The 20268-nt window shown below is 45.4% G+C and overlaps 2 protein-coding genes across 11 annotated transcripts in view; one reads left to right on the top strand and one right to left on the bottom strand.

The window, feature by feature from the left end:
- LOC126548149 (26S proteasome non-ATPase regulatory subunit 5) overlaps positions 1-18551 on the top strand; it is a 79851-nt gene extending 61300 nt beyond the window's left edge. For 2 of the 9 annotated variants that reach the window (XR_007602871.3, XR_008609369.2), the window contains 2 exons: positions 582-717; positions 18353-18551. The gene's annotated coding sequence lies outside the window, so the exon portion shown is untranslated. Of the gene's footprint in view, positions 1-581; positions 718-11807; positions 11880-18352 lie in introns of all 9 variants that reach the window. The other 7 variants (XR_008609371.2, XM_055063737.2, XR_008609368.2 and 4 more) reach the window with 5 other exon arrangements.
- On the bottom strand, positions 18450-20218 carry LOC126548151 (uncharacterized). 2 transcript variants are annotated; one of them, XM_050196276.3, is made up of 5 exons: positions 20112-20218; positions 19182-19948; positions 18983-19116; positions 18858-18909; positions 18450-18793 (listed from the first exon to the last, which is right to left on the bottom strand). In XM_050196276.3, exons 2-5 carry the CDS (start codon positions 19920-19922, stop codon positions 18713-18715), a joined length of 1008 nt encoding a protein of 335 aa, XP_050052233.1. In that variant the 5' UTR covers positions 19923-19948; positions 20112-20218; the 3' UTR covers positions 18450-18712. The 2 variants fall into 2 exon arrangements, with proteins under 2 accessions (XP_050052233.1, XP_054919714.1); XM_055063739.2 differs by having other exon boundaries at positions 19182-20215.
- Positions 20219-20268: the final 50 nt, after the last annotated feature.

The raw sequence follows: 20268 nt of genomic DNA, 5'->3' as shown, positions 1-20268 counted from the left end.
AAAACTCCATAATTTAATTTTTTTTATTTCAGAAATTATTTGCCAGCAATGCACTTTTGATGCAACTCATCACTCAAGGGTCACATGCTCGGACGATCGGTTTCGGTGATATCACTTTCGGTCTGCGCTGATTAGCTGGTCTTGCAAAAACGCTTGAATTGTCCAACATGCCTTGTACTACGTCACACGAAAGTGAAAATATTGCCGAAAGTGATTGCCCGAAAATACCGCTGCAGGACTCCAACACAAAGGTGCGTCATCAAGACTTCATGTACAAGACAAAAACATCGAGGCTTAACATGGCAAGTTTAGACAAGTGTACCAAATTCAAGAAAAGGCACAAACTGTGGCAGGTACAAAATGCTGCCATGTCGCAGCAGTTTTCGTGTGTATTCAAATATTTTTGTGTGCTTACAGCTTCATTGACTCAGTATGTGCTGCTGCTTAAGCAGGCATCAAAGCAATTCTTGTACATGCAGTTTCATGCATGGGTCTTATGTAATGCACTTCCTCTTATGCATTGCACACAGAGTGCATATCACAAATAAATCTCTCTCTTCCTTTTTTTTTTTTTTTTGCAGTGCTCAAGTACAAGGACACACAGATTCAAACATAATACAGCACTGCGTCATGTTTCCTTCATTACATCAGTGTTCTTGAGGGCTGCATGAATGATTTATCGCCAACTAGCCCATACGACACCTGCACTTGAAATAAGTGAGTGGAAGAGCACTGTAAACTTGTACTGAACAGGATTTCATATGTCGAATCGAAGAGTGCATTGTCAGCTAAAACGGATGCAATAGCTGAAGATGTACTTCCCACTGCTCGGGTACTAGTGTCTTTTGCTTTCAAAAGTTAATTTTTCAGCTGAAAACAGTGCAGAGGTAGCCCTTTAAACTTCATTCACCATTAATCACACGCGAAACATGCCACGGTTCACCACACGCACTACACAGTTCACCACACCATACCATGCACCACTCGAAGTCAGGAATGCTATACAGTTAAACCTCGATATAACAAAGTAGGTAAAATCGGCAATTTGCTTTGTTATATTGGAATTTCATTGTATTAAAATTCGACCTTTTATGCAAATGAGTACAGCTACCGATCACTTTTTCTTGCATAGGAAGGGGCGCAGAATTTTCCTCATTATCAAGCAACAGAAAAAAGCAAGTTCGAATGAGAAAGCAGTTCATTTTGATAAATTTGGGAGTTGGCAAAGAATGATATGGTTTCGTGCCATGTCGACGATATCTTCACATCGGCGGTACGAATTAAGCGAAGCCAGCCACGCTTTCGCGTGCACTTCGCCCCCATGGCTGATGGCGTCACCTCCCCGCAGGGGCGTCTGCGTCAGCAGGCGTTTGGTGTGTTGCGACACCACGTACCCGAGCACACGAGGGTTAGACCCTCCCGCGTGTAGCTGTTCGCGGCTTAGCCGTTTCCGGGGAAAGGGGGATCCTGGGGGTTGAGCCGATGCTGGGTGTTTGGACCTTTAAGGCCCCCCCGGCGGAGGCAACACACCCCTTTGGCCTCTGCTTCATGTAGACGGCACCCCCGGACTGACCCACCCGGGGGAAATCGGTAGTTGCCTTTTCCTGTCTCTCGCTCCCTCCAGCCTTCGTCTTTCTCTGACTTTTCACCTTTCCTGTCCTTTCCTAGCTTCCGTTTACTTCCAAATTTTCGAGGCAGCAAGGGTTAACCTTGTGTGAATAGCCAACCTAGGTTATTTCATATTCGGTTATAGTAATTACGTACAGCTGGCGTTTGCAGGACCTGTTTTTACAGTTCCTGTAGCGTCCCCTTGTAGGGCTCCACGGTGGGTGGCTGGCGTTATTGCCGAAAACTACACATTCCTGTATGGATAACTCCTTCCCTCAACTGCCTGATCGCCCTCAGAAAAGAGGGCGCACCGATGAAGTTTTCCAGTTTTTTGGCCAACAAAAAGAATCCTTCCCGCGTTTCCATGTCATTCACTCTGCAAAACCAGACAAACCAGTACGAACAATTTCACCCTTCCTTGTTTCCAAGTCATAGACTGAAGTCTTTGGTCCAGGTTATAAGGCGTCGAGGATGGCAAGCGGTGATCTCCTCTTGGAGCTCCGCGATCAGAAACAATATGAAAAATTGTCAAAACTAGTGTCGTTTGGGGAAACCCAGCTAATTATAACCCCGCACCGCACAATGAACACCACCCATGGTGTTGTCTCCGACGATGACTTGATGGAGCTCACTGAGGCTGAACTCTTGGAAGGCTTCAGTGACCAGAATGTTATCAATGTTAAACGAATTAAGATGAGGCGAGATGGTAAAGAGATCAAGACGAAACACCTGATACTCACCTTCGGCTCAAGTGTCCTTCCTGAGTCTATCGAGGCCGGTTATATCAAACTTCGTGTTCAGCCATACGTGCCCAATCCTCTCAGATGCTTTAAGTGCCAACGTTTCGGCCACAGTTCACAGAACTGTCGAGGCCGGCTGACTTGTGCCAAGTGCAGCGACAAGGAACATTCCTCAGAAACGTGCCACAACACTCCACATTGTGTCAACTGTGATGGCGAGCATGCCGCATACTCGCGGTCCTGCCCGTCCTGGAAAAGAGAAAAAGAAATTGTGACAATCAAAGTCAAAGAAAACATATCTTTCAAGGAGGCACGTAGGCGGGTGTCATACCTGCCCAAGAACACATTTGCCGAAGTGGCGCATCAGGGGGCAGCGCCACAACGGTCTCTGGCGGCTGTCCGACCCACACCCAGTGAGGCGGCAGTGACGCCATCCGCCCCCACGGCAGCTGCAGCTAGCGCTGCTAAGCCAACCCCGCAGAAGGGGCCATCTACCTCCGGGCAGGTGACCTCAAAGGCCTCGTCCAACGTGCCGAGGCCTTCACGCCAAACAAAGCGCTCGGAAGCGCGTGTCCAGCCCCTCGCAAGAGGTGATGGACACAACCACCAGCAGAACAGCACCACCAGTGCCTAAGCAGCGGCGAGGCACTCTCAATCGCTCCAAAAGAGACAAAACTGCAGTCACGGCGCCAGAAAAAGGCCCGTGAGCTAATCCTCGTCTCTTAAACACACAGCACCCAACACATATAGCATAATGGATACACAAATACTACAATGGAATGTTAGAGAACTTCTACATAACCTCGACGACATTAAAAAGCTCCTACATGAATATAGACCAAATGTGCTGTGTGTTCAAGAAACTCACCTCAAACATACGCAAACTAATTTTCTCGACAGTACGCTATTTTTCGTAAAGACCGTGATGACACTGTCGTGTCGTCCGGGGGTGTGGCCATTATAGTTGCCAAAAATGTTGCTTGCCGGGAATTAGGACTTCGTACGCTCCTTTAGGCAGTTGCTGTCCGAGGAGTGTTGTTTAACAAACTAGTCAGGATTAGTTCCATATACATTCCTCCGAATTACCAACTTCACAAAACAGAATTTCTAAACTATATAGTAGATGAACTTCCGGCACCTTACATAGTTGTCAGCGACTTAAACGCACATAACACTCTGTGAAGAGACTCTCGTTGCGATGTGAGAGGTCACCTAATTGAAAACTTTCTCTCCTCCTCAGGAGCATGTATAATTAACAAGAAAGAGCCGACGTACTACAGTGTGGCACATAACACGTACTCATCAATAGACTTAAGTATAGTATCGAGTACACTAATTCCGTATATTGAGTGGAGTGTTCTGAAGAACTGCTTTGGGAGCGACCACTTTCCAATTATTTTAAACCTAACCAAACCTGATGGATGCTCACCACATTTTCTGCAATGGAAGATGAACTGAGCCAACTGGGAACTGTTCCAAGAACTGACATATTTAGGCGAAGATAACATTGCTGGTTTTAATATAGACGACGCTGTGGCATATCTAACAGGTTTTATTATTGACGCTCCAACTAAATGTATCAAGCAAACTAATGGTTTGGCAAGTAAACGTCGCATCCCATGGTGGAACGAGGAATGTCAGAAAACACTACAAAATCAAAATAAGGCCTGGAGATTGCTTCGAAATCGTCCAACCGCCGAAAACCTTATTAACTTCAAACAAGTCAAGTCACAAGGTCGGAGAACACGTCGACGAGCAAAGAGAGAAAGCTGGGATAGGTACATCTCTAGTATAAATTCATACACTGATGAAACAAGAGTATGGAATAGGGTAAATATGTTAATAGGCCGGGAGTCACATCCCCTACCGTTATTAAGTAGCCAAGGTGATAGCCTGGAAAATCAGGCGGATTCTCTAGGCGACCACTTTCAATATATCTCGAGTGCATCGCACTATACAGAAACATTTCTAAGACACAAAGAACGCGAGCAGCCACTCGGCACCAGGTGGCGATCGTATCTTGTACGAAATGATTAGGCACCTGAACCCTGAAGCACTGAAATCACTTCAATCTCTTTTCAATACCATGTGGGCGGCAGGGTACATTCCATCGTCCTGGAAAGAAGCTATAGTTATTCCCATACTTAAACAAGGAAAAGATCCGGCCTTAGCCAGCAGCTATAGGCCAATAGCACTAACAAGCTGTCTGTGCAAAGCTTTTGAAAAAATGGTAAACCGGTGCTTAATCAGCTTCTTAGAGAGCAACAATAAACTAGACCCCCGTCAATGCGGTTTCCGAGCGGGAAGGTCGACAATAGACCACCTTGTCCGCATTGAGGCAAACATTAGAGATGCGTTCATTCATAAACAGTTTTTACTTTCAGTGTTTCTGGACCTAGAGAGAGCGTACGACACGGCATGGCGATATGGGATCCTCCACGATCTTTCCACGATGGGCGTCCGTGGGGACATGTTAAACACAATTGAAAGCTATCTGTCTAACCGCACTTTTCGCGTAAAGGTTGGTAATGTCTTATCTAAATCATTCACCCAAGAAAGTGGTGTTCCGCAAGGGGGCGTACTTAGTTGCATACTGTTTATTGTAAAAATGAACAGCCTACATACAGTCGTTCCACGGGCAATGTTTTATTCCGTTTACGTTGACGATGTACAAGTAAGTTTCAAATCTTGCAATATTGCTGTCTGCGAATAACAAGTGCAGCTTGGGATAAACAAATTGTCTAAATGGGCGGATGAAAACGGCTTCAAAATAAACACCCAAAAAAGTACCTGCGTACTCTTCTCAAACAAGAGGGGGGTAGCACCACTGTCTAGTATTACAATCAAGGGAGACCACCTCTCTGTGAGCAGCCAACATAAATTCCTGGGAATCACTTTAGATTCAAAGCTCACATTTATTCCCCATATTCAAAATCTGAAAATAAAATCTTTGAAAACAATGAACCTTCTCAAGCTTCTGTCACGCACTACATGGGGTAGTGATCGAAAGTGTCTTTTGAACTTATATAGCAGTCTTGTCCGCTCTCGCCTTGATTACGGAGCAATAATTTATAATTCTGCAACACCAAGTGCATTAAAAATCCTAGACCCCGTCCACCATCTGGGTATCCGTCTCACGACGGGCGCTTTCAGAACAAGCCCAATCCACAGCCTCTACGTAGAGTCTAATCAGTGGTTACTTCATCTACGACGGTCATATAGCAGTTTCACATACTTTCCGAGTGTACAAGCGAACAATGAACATCCTTGTTATTCAACCACAAACGATATCACCGCTGCTACGCTCTTCCATAACCGGCCTGCAATGAGGAAGCCGTTTGCTTTGCGTGTGAGGAACCTAATTGAGGAAATGGGTGTTCCCCTCCTTGAACATTGTCCTATGACTCAAGCGAAACTGTTACCGCCATGGCAGTGGCAGATCATAGACTGTGACATGTCGTTTGTAGATGTTGGGAAACATGCGCCACAGGCACATATTAAAATGCATTTTTTAGAACTCCAGTACAAGTACTCTTGCACTGAGTTTTACACGGACGCTTCCAAGTCGGATGCAGGGGTTTCTTACGCAGCCACTGGCCCATCTTTTTCAGAATCCGGCGCACTGCACCCGGAAACTAGTATATTTACGGCAGAAGCCTATGCACTATTGTCGACAGTGAAGCATATAATGAAATCAAAACTTCGAAAAACAGTCATATATACAGACTCTCTAAGCGTCGTAAAAGCCCTGAATTCACTCTCTAAACACAAGAACCCTGTACTTGTTGAGCTCTACTCCGTTCTGTGTAGAACATACATATCTAACCAGCATATCATTATATGCTGGGTACCTGGCCATAGAGGCATTGAGGGAAATGTTCTAGCAGACCAAATGGCCAGATCAATTACATTGCAAGCTACTCTTACCGCTGCGGTCCCTGCCACTGATCTGAAGCCTCTCTCACGAAGAAAACTACGGAACCACTGGCAACACCTGTGGGATGCGGAAACAAATAATAAGCTCCACATGATAAAGCCACAGTTAGGATTCTGGCCCTCTGTAGCAAAATCACGCCGAACAGATGTCCTACTCTGTCGTCTCAGAATAGGACACACGTTTGGCACCCATAATTTTCTACTCATCGGAAGTGACCCTCCAACCTGTGGTAGATGTGGGGAGAGGCTTACCGTCCTCCACATCCTCCTGGAGTGCCGGAAAGCCGAAGCGGAGAGAGAAACATTCTCCTCTTGCATGCCGTTACTACATTCCTCTTCACCCGGCTATGTTTCTTGGCAGAGAACCCCGTTTTAATATCAAGGCAGTCCTCAATTTCTTAAATGATGTTGTCCTACATGTTATAAGCCATTAAACTCATAGAGCATCCTCGTTTCAGAGGATGCCGCTGCGATAATTGTGTTGCATAGCACATGCCTCCAGACCATTGTGTTTCAAGGGCTCTAATGAGGCAGTAGTGCTCTAGCCAATCTTATAACCTTATATATTTTTACACATCGTATCATTCCTTTTAATTGCATCTTAATGTTCATAGCACACGTCATACGCCATCGCCATAATCTTACTATACAGATTTTACGTACTTTAGAGCGACCTTTTCTTTTTTTTTATTTATTAAGGCCCCTTTACAGCCGCATCGCTCCAACTTCATAGAACTCATTAAGTATACTGCGAACCCATTACCATGGACATGGCGCTCTTTGGCCATACTTGGCTCTTGCGCCATTAAAAATCAAACATTCATTCATTGATGGCGTCACCTGCACTAGGACGACGCTATCATGAAGAACGCTGGCAGCGGGGAGCGAATGCTTCATCTGCCTTTCACACCAACGAGTCACTGAAGTTCGAGATTACGCAACTGCAAGTACTAAATGCGCGGGAAGACAACTCACATGATGCCACGCCGTCTCGGCACGCCCACTCTTTCCACACACGGCAGATTACCTCTAAACCAGCATGCGCGACTGCATATGCGCTCAACCGCGCTTACAGTGAGGCGCAGCCATGGCCAAGACGCGCACGAAAAACCACAAGTACACCAACTTACCCCGCCCCTCACGCGTGCTTGATCGTGTTATCTTGAGCTTGCTCACCTCCCCATTTTTCCCTTTACTCGCATGGGAAGGTGGCACTCGTGAATCCATTATCTTTCTTGTCTCACCCTCGCACACTTTCACTCACACCTACAGCACACAGTGCATGGGGTGCGATAGGAGCTTATCGCACTTGAACATTATACGGAACATGTGGCTCCTCTTCGGCTGTCCCTCTTCTCACACGGCGCACGATTTGGGAGGTGCGTTTGCAAGTAGCCGCTTGTAATTAAATCATTTGAGCATGTGCGTCCGCGGAAGTTTCTGTTTATTGTCTCGTCATTCTTTTGCGGCGAAAGCGAAACTTTGTTATATTGAAATCGCATGCAAACACACTTCGTTATGTTGAGGTTATAAATACGTGGTGTTCTATGACCAAGAGGTTATGAAAATTTAGATACTTCATTATATCGAGAATTTTGTTGTATTGAAGTTTGTTATATCGAGGTTTAACTGTATTAGAAGTCGCTGCTGTGCAAACAACTGAAAATTCATTTCCTTCAACAAACTTCCTCAGCTGGGTCACCAGTCACGAACTCGACAGACGCGCTAGACCTACGCTGAATGCAAATGACATCATAGGTAGGCCACTGCTGATGATCCAGACTTCGGATTTCGAAAGCATGTTTCCATTCATTTTGAGTACAACAAAATATACATACAAGCACAGGCATTTTTGGCAATCAGTGATGGAACAGCTGTGCCTATTGCGTCAAGAGTTGTCCTTTGCGCTTTCCTGCTTCAAAATGGCATTTTAGCGGAAAATTGTATTAAGCCTGTGCCAAATGAACCATAAGAATTAAATCCTTCTTCCGTTGATAATCATCAGCAGCAGCAGCAGCAGCCTGTTTTATGTCCGCTGCAGGACCAAGGCCTCTCCCTGTGATCTCCAATTGATAGAGATTGATAGTGCCTGGGCAGTAAAACTGAAAGCAAGATCTAAAACATGCCATCATCGGCCATCATTATCATTATCCTGCAAGTCAGCGGATCGCCGTTTGTTCTCCATTGGTAGTTTTCACGCTTTTGTTCGAATGTATTGCCACTGTGCTATCTTTTTGTTTGTTTGTGCTGCAGATTGGTATTCCTCCTGCCAGCGTGGCACGTAGCTCACTCAAGGAGGACATCAAATCAAAAAGAAGCCTTGGATAATATCTGGCTGCACATTCATTAGCAGAATTACTGGCAGTGCCATTGTAAAAATATTGTAATACTTGTAGTATACATAATTTGCTGAGTTGGGACCTTCTCTGCAAACCTGCACGATTAGAAGGGCCTGTTTCACGGTTGTAATTTAATCAGCTTTCATATATTTCATGGCACAGCTATAGTCATTGTACCAGCTAACATTAGCGAGGCTATTACTAGAGGGGAGGGGGGGACTTGGTACAAGATACGATTCTAAGACCTACGGTGTTCAGTCGTCGAACCTCTGACGACCGAACACCTAGGTCTCATGATCGTATCTTGTACTGTGTTCCTTTTTTTATTCTTTGAATTAACAGCTTGGCTGACGTTAAGTGGGACACCATATAGATATGTTCTGGAGAGATTCTGCGCATTAGAAGAAACCTGTTGATGTCTTCACTGTAACTGCGGTTTAGTCACTCGTGTACTAGGGTCTGATCTTGTTGACATTATTTTTCCTGGTTGCTTGAAGCGTGCTGAACGCACACACAGACACACGCGCGCACACACACACACAAAGACCCATATCTGGTATAAAGATGTATATTGAGCACTGCACCAAATGTACTTGAAGCTGCTCCAAATCAGTTCTTTGCCAGCACCAAGACACCTCAGGCTGCTATGCCTATGATGGCCATCGATGCAAAGACACCGACACCAACAATTGTCCCCAGTTCTCCGGACGCATGACAGTGTGCCTGAATGACAGTGTCGTCATATTAGACCAACAACGACATGACTGACGACTGTGGGTGGCGGCAGTGCAATGAGAATTCGTGCAGAGTTAACAAATCTAACCTGTCGACTGTCATTTCACTGGTCTCAATGCGATCATCTGCTAAAACATTGCACCAAATCATGATTGCAGTGATGCAACAGCCATCTGGCTTTGTGGCGTTGGTAGTTCAATTGGTAGGTCAATTTTGCCACTCATTCCATCTTCAAAACACTTCTTCCCACGTAATTGGATTTTCGTATGAGGGAAGAGGAAGAATCCACTAAGTGTGTGATGAACATCAAGGATGGGGCGACACTTTATAGCCTAATGGAGCAGCGTGCGTTGCCCATGCAGAGTGACCCAGTCCATTGGCATGAAGCAGATAGCCACCTTTCATGAGCTTTCCTTGGTGCTTTATCATGATAGCCTCTTGCAACACTGTCATAAGCTTCAGATAACATTCTCCCATGGTAGTTTGGCCTTTCCTGGCATAATCTGAGTGGGGAACACCACAGCAGTCTAAGAACACTCTCAGCATGACCTCTTGGCTCTTTTGGGCAATGGTGAGTGTACTTGCTGCCATTGTTTGCTTTGTAAGCTTGTATCTGTATAGGACTGGTGCATCCAATGCTTATGTGTAGTGATGAAGCACTAAAAAAGTCATCAGAGTCCCCCTCACACAGCTACATTTTCACGCCTGCTTCAATCTGAGGAGTCTTTTTTGCATGGCCTTCAGCCACCATAGAACCCCAGTACGCTGCAACATTAAATAAATGTGGTTTTATTTGAGAACGCTGTGTGCTCTGATGCTAGAATCGTATTAACCTGCTGCACCAACTCCTCAATACTTCTCCACATTTGAGTAAATCCCAGAGTTTTTACTTTCACTAGAATTTATGGTTCCTCACTGACTGACAGTTGGTCACTCAGTTCTCACCTCCTAGTTCTGTTTGCCCATATGGGAAGCATCTTCAGCAACTGACTGCTGTGCCAGAATGTGGGTTGTTGTTCTCATACTCTGCCACTAGCTCTGTAAAAATCTCGTTGACATTGTTTCCCTTCAGATGCAGGAAATTGACGAATGATTAAGTGTCAACTTTCTCCTGTGGGGGCACCATTCTTTAAATGCATAAGCATTTCTATGCCTACACAACGAGAAATTTGTGTGTCACCTAAGACAATGAAGGCACCTTAATTAACTCTATCTTAACTGTGTATAATTAACTTCACCTTAATTAACACCAATGGTCGTGGGTTCCTGCCTTATCATATTTGCTATCAAACATGATGAGCGAACAACCGATGAGGGTTGATAAGGGTTTATACTGGTCGGATCAAGTTCCATAGCATTCATAATGACATCAGGCTTTGTGGAGATGAGCAAGTGGCACAATGCTTACGCATACTTAGACAACTTCCAGAGAAGTTCCTGCGTGATTTTTTTTTTTTTTCATTGCCATAGCAGCTTTCTCCGGTACAGTGTTATGCAATATTTATATAGTGCCAAGAGCAGAAAGACATGGTTTTGTTGATGCAGCCATGTGGATGCAGCCATGCGCCACCTATTCCAATTTTTTTTGCTTGTACTTGGAACTTTATGAATGACTCTTGTAAATGTGATGAGCAGAACGAGAACAAGGTGAAAGCAGGAGCCAACATTTCGACAAGTGTACTTGTCTTCAAGGCGACATATCCGGACAAGTCCACTTGTTGAAACGTTGGCTCCTGCTTTCACCTTGTTCTCGTTTTGATCATCATCTTGAATTTCCATCTCCTGCCTTCCCCGTGTCTTCTTGTAAATGTGGTGCCATTATGGACAGTCATGCAAATGAGACACTAAAAGAAGCTTCTTCATTTTAATTGTTTTTATAGTAATTGCCAGCAGCTCCTGCAGCATTGGCTTCCTGTTGGCATTTGCACTGGCTTCTTTGTTTCCCTTTTGGTGTTCTGTTGGCCCAGTCAAAAACCGATGCCGGCATGTCACGAGATTTTGATTTCTGGTACAGCTTAACATTATTCTTTTAATGGAAGTTTTCTCAATGAAGAACACATTTCTGAACTGAATAAATGCGAGAAGCATTACAGTGTTGCTCTTTCTACACCTGTAATGAAGTGAGCGATGCTCAGAACTTATGTTTATGGACACTTGAACTTTGATAGTTAGAGAAAGATGTGGAAACTGTCCATTGCAGTGTTGTGGTGGCACTTGCTTTGATTAAAATTGTAATGTTTTCTTGGAATCCTTCAAGTGCTCTAAGCCATGTTGTTGGACACATTAGACTAATTGCACTGTACCGTGAAAGATCGGTAACAAAAACATTAAAAGTTAGTTAGCCAATTAAATGCAAGCCGACATTCCTTTTTTTTTTCTTTCTTTTTTTGGCATCATCAGTGTCAGTGTGGCAACTATTTTCTCCACTTTATTTGCAATATTGTACAAGGAAGCCTACGGGGTCCCCGAGTTGGTGCAGTGGTGACACCATCACAGGAATGCCATCACATTGTTAGTACTAGTAAGTTCAGAATGTGTTATGTCTTCGGCCAGTCGTGTTTTTCTTTCTTTTTTTCTTTTTTTGTTACATGTGGGAATAGCTAGTATTACAAAGTCAATATCTTAATATAGCATTGATAGCTTAAAGCCAAGTACTAATTACTACAGGCACATCTGAAGGTTGTTCATGATACTTATAATTGCCTGAAGTTTGGTCCATAGGCAGAGAGCTGTTGTACCCATTGGCTATTCATAAAATGGGAAGTACACAGTACCTTGGTCTCTTCATTGTTAAAGTCCACAGTCACTGTTTTATGAGAAAAAAAAAATTGTGATATTCTGAAATTCACTTCAAGGTCCAATTCAGTCGGAGCTCTCTTGTCATAGGCTGTGTTTACAAATGCAAGCAATGTGTTTTGCTTTCAAACTGTTCACAAACTCCAAAAGATGGGCTGTATCTGGAGTTGCTTTCTCGTTCAGTCAGCTGTCACCGACAGACAAAAGATGATGTCTGTTCTGCAAAAATTTCAGCTCTGGTGAATGTGCTTGCATGATTGGCGACAGCTTGCATACAACAGTGCCTTACATGCAGTATCGCTCTGTGCCAAACTGCAAGAACTGATGTACGGTCAGTGATGCCGTTATCATGCATGGTTGTCACGGTGACAGTCTGATGCCATCACTGAGTTGGCATGCAACATATCAGCATATAAACGGGCAGTTTAATGTTCATGAAAGATAAAAACTCATTTGCACGACAGTAGCACAAACTAAAAAGGAAAAGAAATCCATATGGGTTTCTCAGAAAGAAAGCTTCGCAATTCAATAAAAATGTATTCTGGTCTAGGGATTGAACCCAGGACCAACGCCTTTCTGGGGTGGTCCTTCTCCCATCTTATTTAACCATAAGGCTAGCAAATTGTATAGTGAGGCCAAATTGTTTCTCAACTGAAAGCATCGAAAGCAGGCAGACTCATAGCACCATCTAGGGTGGTGTACAACCATGAAAGACAGCATAACAATTTTTCACTGTCATCCATCTTACTCCACCTTGTGGAGTTCCACAGAACTGATTTGCCATATTATGTTTAATTTTCAGGTATAATAATATTGCAGTTACATGAATCATCACTTTTTATGCACGTACGCACACAGACATACAGAGAGAAATCTGCTTACGTTTAAAAGGAAAATTTAGCAGCCATTTCAAGATTTACAGTAATAACTGTTTGTTGGCATCAAGGTAAATACAGGGTCTGTTCTAAAAGCAGTAGGACTCTTTTTTTTTTTAATTTAATTCGTAAGTATAGTGCAAACGACTAAAATTTTTCAAAGTAGCACCTTTCCGCATCTACACACTGCTGCGAACGAGTTTTCCAGTTTTTGTACGCCTCCAGGAACTCCTGGACTGGAATGTTGTTTAGCTCCCTCGTCGCGGCCTGTTGAACCGCCTCTACCTAAAGCCCCTGCATCCACGCGCCACCGCCGCTTTCTGGTCGGCGGAAACGTGTATGGAGGGGCTTTACCTCTACCGATCCGTGATGCTTCCCCTTGAGCTTCGATTTTATTCTCTGGAATAGAAAAAAGTCTGGTGGGGCCAAGTCAGGGCTGTAGTGGGGCTGAGGCAGCGTTGCCACCTTGTGCTGGACAAGATACTCCACTATGCGGAACGCTGTGTGGCTCGGCATGTTGTCATGGTGCAGCTGCCAGTTGTTGCTGATGGCTGGGCGGACACTAACAATGCGTTTTCAGTCTTTTGAGGACTTCCACATAAAAAACTGCATTAACTGTTTGTCCATGTGGTACGAACTCTTTGTGAATGACTCCATGTCGATTAAAAAAGGAAATGATCATGGACTTTTGCTTGGATTTGCTCATTCGTGCTTTCTTGGGGCGTGGGGAAAAAGGGGTGTGCCATTCTGAGCTCTGCCGCTTGCTCTCCGGGTCGTAATCAAACACCCACGTCTCGTCACCAGTCACTACATTGTCCAAAAAGTCGGGGTCCTCATTCACATGATGAAGAAAATCCTGGCAGATTGCTTTTCGGTTGGCTTTTGGTCCTCTGACAACACTTGCAGCACGAACTTCGTGCACACTTTCCTCATGGCTAAGTTTTCTGTCACAATCTCAAAAACTTGGGTTTGAGGAATGCTCAAGTCATCAGCTATCATTCCGATACTCGTACTACGATCACTGTTCAGTAAATTTTTCACTCGCGACACATTTTCGTTGGTCTTGCTGGTCGAAGGGCATCTGGAGCGGTGCGTCGTCTTCCACTCTTTCCCTACCTTCTCGGAATAGCGTGTGCCATTCAAAAACACCTGATCTACCCACGGCAGCATCACCGTAGGCCTCCTTAATCATGTCATGAGTCTCTTTGCCCGTTTTACCAAGCTTTACACAAAATTTGATCGCGTATCGCTGATCCTGTGCACGCTCCATGATTCTCCGTGACGAGGCGTTTCGACAGGGGTTCACAGTACAAGCGACCTGCTCTCTTCAACGGCCGAAAGCCGACTGCCGATTTTTCCCAGCGTTCCCAATATCCCCTTCACCGATGCTGCGCTGTTACATTCTTCCTGGGGGGGGGGGGGGGGGGGGGGCTGGCGATCTTCGGGGAAACGACAGTCCCCTACCGAACGGCGCCACCATGTCTGCTGCGGCGACTCGCTTTGTAAGGACGACAATACGAGTCTCCAGCCCGTCGGCGCCACTATGTCTAGGCGCGGTCGGCAGACCAAGTGGGTCTTAGAAATCGTCAGTCAATGGACAGACGCGGCGGCCACTGTCTGCGGAGTCAACACTGGGATCAAAAGGCGCCTGCTCGGGGCAGGACCCTTGTCTGCGAGAACCCTCTCACCTCGGTGTGGTCAGTGAAACCTGTGCGGAAGTGAGTGTGTAAACCCTCCCCCTCCAAGGCGGGTCGGCGACGATGACTTTGGACGCTCCCATCGGTCGAAGTCTGAACGGCCGTTTTCCCTCACCTAGGGATCTAGGGAGGACAGAGTGTATTTAAGCAGCCCTCGTCGACTGTTCAGCGTGCATTCTCTTTCAGTCATGCTAGACGGATGAACTGTAACATTCTCATGTAGATACTGTAAATAAATCCCATATTCCTCGTTCTCAATCAAGTCTCTCCCTTCAACAACGTCCTCAGCATGGATGAGTTGGACAACGGCATGGGCCAGCTACTATATCTATTTCATGCCCGACCACAACCATTACAGGGCGCGCAGATCGCCTCTTATCCGCCTGACTGCCCAGGAAAAAACCAGTCCTACTACTTTCGGAACAGACCCTGTATGTTGGCTCAAACATGACTGATCAAGAGTCACAGCACTGGCATGCTTACAGTAACCCTCAACACCTGCTTGCATTGCTGCTCCTTGGCATACCAAGATTCCTTGTTTTTGCTCACACATGATCCAACTAAAAGTATCTTCAGTTTTGGGTACTACTAATGGCGAGGTGCCTCAGGACTAGAGGAACACTGGTATCTGTTTGTTTAATGGGACATCTACTTTGCCAAACTTCTTTAGAAAATTCAAATGCAGTCTGTACACTACTTTTTGCAGGTTTACTGCCCACTAAGGCGCCTATATTTAGAAAAATGTGTGATGAAAAGAAGCAAATTTTATTTTCTGTGCGTCCTACAACATGTAGTAACTACCATTTTTTGGCAAAGAAATATTGTGCTACCGGAGCTAGCCACCCTACCGGAGCCATGCTGATGCCTTGGGCTTGATTTGGCTAAATAGCGTTGCCATGGCTAGGTAGCAGTGTCCATTATGAAGGTTAATGAGTAAACTGCTCATGTGCATATAAAAACTTTCATTTTAACTCCTTAGTTGTGCTGGACACTAGATGCTGCTGCATACTCAGCACAGCTCCTTGTTAGTGTGAATACTCCTTGGGTGCACACAGGATGCCATTGTCGAATGCTGTAGTGCATGCAAATGCAGACGATCATGTGTCTCCTCGTGCTGTAGTCCACCGGTTCTTACGTGGGCCCAGCAGGTGGATTCATGATGCCATCTAGGGTTTGCACTGAAAACCATGGAAAACAGTACTTAGCAAGTGCTTAACAATTTGAGTGCGAACAAGCAAGCAAGCGGTTTAGCAGGAGGTGTCATGTACAGTAAACTCCCCGTCAACTCGAAGCTGTATTTAAAAAAGGATGCGAGATAAGCGGAGTTTCGAAATAAGCTATTTCAGACGATAGAAGCCCGCTGGTCGCGCATAGACCACGTGGACGCTTTCAAAATTCTGTCAGTAATAATCTCGGCCGCTTTCGCATTCACTGTACTGGACGCGTCAGCGTCAACGGGCAAGGTACGGCTTTACTGGCGCTGTGCCAAAACAGCGTGCCCAGCACAAATACTATTGATCTCGATGCAATATTTGAAGCCAGTCATCCGAGCATAGCCGCAGTGCCAGTCAACCGACTCGGGGTACGTTCGATTCGCCTGCACCACTTGAACCAGTTCACGGGGTGCTGCACCCTGCCATTCGTTTCAGCGGTGCAGCAATGGCGGCCGCAGAACCACGACGTTCGTTTCAAAAGGTGCAGGGCTGGTTCATGATTTTGCTGCACCCGCTCCACTGTCGGTACCGACTTGGTGCAGGCATACAGGTGCGAAGCAGCGACGCAGCAGACGACGCAGCACACGGGCGCAAGCCCGCTTAAACACGTGTGATGTGTCTACGCAACTGTAGTGTGTATTTACGCCCCAGAAACCGATCATACCTGCAGTTCAGGACCTCTCAAACTTACGCACTCCGTGCACATTAGTCTGACATAGCATAACATCTACACCGCGTCTGCACCTTTGCATTCGTTTCGAGTGTTTCGCTGGGCCTGCACCTCCGGAATCGAGCTGCACAGTTTTTGAACTTCTCGTGAACCGCCGTGAACTGGTTCGCAATGGTGCAGGCGAATCGAACAGACCCCAAATAGCTGACACTGCTACTTTGAGCATCGTATAATGAACTCGTAGCAATTTCGCTTCGAAAACCGAAACTGAACTGCTGAATTGCACCCTTGCCACGCCTTTAGCGGACACCCACTAGTGACGTGGCATATACCCCTCATCGTCGCGCGATCATGAAGCGAGCGTCCTTATCAAGCCGCGATCTCGCTGAAGTGTGGGCTCGCATGCTCGTTTCTTTTGGGCGCATAGCGTGGCCTATAATCGTGCCTGCTCAAAAGTGCCAATCATCTTGCTCATGATTACTATTATTACGCCGTTACAACATTGACGTGTTTCTTACAGCGTCATAAATGAGAAAGGAATAAGAAAGACGTCGACTCAGCTATTGCTTGAGGCCACAACAAAATGGCAGCGAGCAGCCAAGCATGCAAGTGCGCGCGAGCGGTGATAGACAGAAGGGGAAAAAGATAAGCGTGAGTAGGAAGCGCGGCCCGGCACGGCGTCTGGCTCGGCTAAGCGAGCTGCCGCTGTGCGGAAAGCGAGTTCAAGCGACGTCGCCTTTTCCTTGCATTTTCGAAGTCGACATTTCGAGATACGCGGTCTAGTGCGAAAGAACACATGGGTCGTCACCACGGCGGAGATATCGGAGTTCAAGTTAACGAGGGGTTACTATATACCTGACGCTCCTATTTATGAAACAGCCAGTATCTGCGCACACAGAAACCATAGATTCTCGGCTTGTGGCCAGTGGCGCACCTCCTCCCGACTGCAAATTGTGACAAAACCACAAGCAGCGAGCTGAAAGGTGTGGCGCCGGCACCGTGTAGACAGACTGTGTGTCGGTGAGGAAGTGTCCTGCCTAATCTAGAGTCCACTTTTGTTCCAGTAATTGCAGAACAACCTGTTAGACCTTTTGTTAAATCAGTTTAAATTATTTTATCCAGCAGTTCACCTGGAATGACCATAAACTGAATTAATAGGATAAAAGTTTAAGGGTTTTGTTGCGCTAACTATCCCAAAGCTAGTAAAACTAGTAAAAAAGCTATAGGTATTACAGCATAGTTGAAATGCTAAACTTATGCAGTTCTCAATTAGATGCTCACAATAAAATCTGCCTAGGAAAAGTAAAATGCTTCAAAAGCAGTGCATGTGCTTGTCAGCACACTTTCTTGTACTTTTGTTTTCAGCTCATTATATGAGAAGCATGTTGGAATATCTGTACCTTTCAACCTAATCCACAGTCTACAATCTCTTGTAGTGTTAATGATTAACTCCTCTGGACAAAAAGTCATGAAATTGATAACTGAGATTATATTTTGTAACAACCAATCTTGTTTTTGTTTTTTCCATCTTCACCTGTCATATGTGCTGTTGCAAAGACTGACCCCTGGTGCTGGGGTTAAAACAAAATGAATGGTTGATTACAAAATGTGCTCCCAACTTTTTCTGTATTGCTGCCCTAAGTTGACAATTAAAAAATATTTCACACAGGTAGCTTCAGGTTATTATGAATAATAGACTTGCGTCACTAATAAAAATAACCTATGGATTTTTCCTTTTTCAGCAGGAAGCTCAAGGAGCAGTGTGATCTTAGAACATTGGTGGCCTAGACCTGCTTTCTGCAGCTCCTTCCCACAGCTAATGGAACACAGAACAATGCGGAAAGTTGTATAAAAAATGTTTTATTGTAGAATGTCACCAACGTAAAACAAATAAAGGGATCACTTTCTGTCAGAAAAAATATGGCAGCATGATTCACTCAATTGTTTTGGCACGTTTCATTTCCTTTTTAATGCATCTTTATAGTAGGCAGCTAAATAAATTTTAAGACAATTCACTGTGAGCAGCAGGCTTCCTGTGTGAGTCAATGGGATACCGTCATATATATAAATAAAGTGTAGAAATATTACAACTAAAGTTGGCCCTATAGTTGTTGGAGCAGAGAAGAGGAATTTTTTCTCAATTCTGCTGCAAGCTTGAGGGCAATGTCCAAAGCTGATGAGATCTGGAATAAAAAATTTGTTAAATTAATGCAATGATTCATTCGAGTACTGCAGCAAAAGTAATACCTTAAATAGTGAAGTATCTGCGGTGGCACTCGTGCCACTGGAGGGCCAGAGGCTGTTGGGAACAAAAACGTGGCCACAAATTTAGACGTGTGCCCAGTAGGAGTTGAATTAAGACGTGAAATTACCATTTTCTTGAAAGGTGTGTAAATGTGGCGTCAAGGCCAGCATTGAAGCAGCATGAGGAATGGGGAGCATCCATTTGGCGGTGCATGGATTTCTTTTCAGTGCAGCAGCAGCAGGAATGAGCTAGGCAGCAACCCTGAAATTGCATCTGTTGTTGGCAGAAATCGGCAAGGCGTATGCTATAGCTATGTATGTACTCACCACAGTGCACAACTTGGCATTGCGCTGCGCTGGATAAACTACAGCAACTTGGTGGTACTTGCGCTGCACTGAAGCAGTCTTGTGACTCGAAGATCTCCTACGAGTGCTATCATAGGCACACGGGTGCGATGAAAATTTGCGTGCATCATCCATGCTTGTGGGGGCTGTGTATGAAACAAAGTCATTTGTAGGGTCAAGTATGACACTCATACAGCTGCTTGCAGGTTCTTCCAACGCTTCGAGTTCACAGTCTGCTTCTATGTGACGCGCTTCCCGCAGGTTTTCTGGTGGAAAAGTAGACACTCCAGTGGGGGAGTGCAGCCCAACTTGTCCATGTTCTAGCGGTGGCAGACTGCCGACGTCAGAAGCACAAAGGATCGCCCTCTCTCGATTGATGCGATCTCCAGAATGTCGTAGCGTAACAAAATTCGAGTTTCGCTTACTTGGGGCCAGTGGCAATGGCTCCCGTGTTATATCAGCCTCGAGATAGCGGACGTCTTTTCGAAGTTCCAATGCATTGGACTCGCTCCAGCCACCGGCGATTTCTTTATTGACCACCCCGCAAGCTAGTTGGCATTTAAGCTCGTCAATTATATTTAAAGCATTGGAGTACTTGAGTAGCAGGTTATTGTACTGCTGGTGGACTTCCGTTAGCGTGTTGTTGACTGCTTCGACGTCCACGTACGGTTGCTGTGGGTGTTCAGATTCATCTTCTACCGATTCAGTATCCGTTGTGTCCATAGCTTCAGCGTTTCTACAGCTGCGTGCTGTGAACACGTATAAAATAAAAAAGAGGATGGATGGAACATAAACCGAACAGTAAGGTACACACACGCGCGCGCGCATTGCATGCAGAGCAAAAGGGGGCAACCAAGTGATCGCCCAAGTTGAAAGCGACATTATGAATGCTTAATATTAAGCGCTTTATACCTTCCTTGCAGCCGCTTCGCCTGGTGGTCGTTGAGGTAGACCATGTAAGAAATCTGCGGGCCTTCACCACGTTCCGCGCAAGTTTTGCTCCGTACAAAGGAGGTTGTTATGGCGACAAACCGAAAACAAAGCGACAGAAGCGGGTAATCGATGATGA

Source organism: Dermacentor andersoni, chromosome 1 (assembly GCF_023375885.2).
Source record: "Dermacentor andersoni chromosome 1, qqDerAnde1_hic_scaffold, whole genome shotgun sequence".
NCBI classification, from domain to species: Eukaryota; Metazoa; Arthropoda; class Arachnida; order Ixodida; family Ixodidae; genus Dermacentor; species Dermacentor andersoni.
Note: the sequence above shows the minus strand (reverse complement) of the source record. Positions and strands in the feature narration are given on the sequence as shown.

Excerpts from the sequence above, each read along its gene's own strand:
- LOC126548151 (XM_055063739.2), bottom strand. The coding sequence starts at position 20,081 with ATGTCGCTTTCAACTTGGGCGATCACTTGGTTGCCCCCTTTTGCTCTG. Across the intron at positions 19,117-19,181 it reads ATGCCAAGTTGTGCACTGTG|GGTTGCTGCCTAGCTCATTC; the intron begins GTGAGTACATAC and ends ATGCAATTTCAG. Across the intron at positions 18,794-18,857 it reads CAGATACTTCACTATTTAAG|ATCTCATCAGCTTTGGACAT; the intron begins GTATTACTTTTG and ends TTTTTATTCCAG.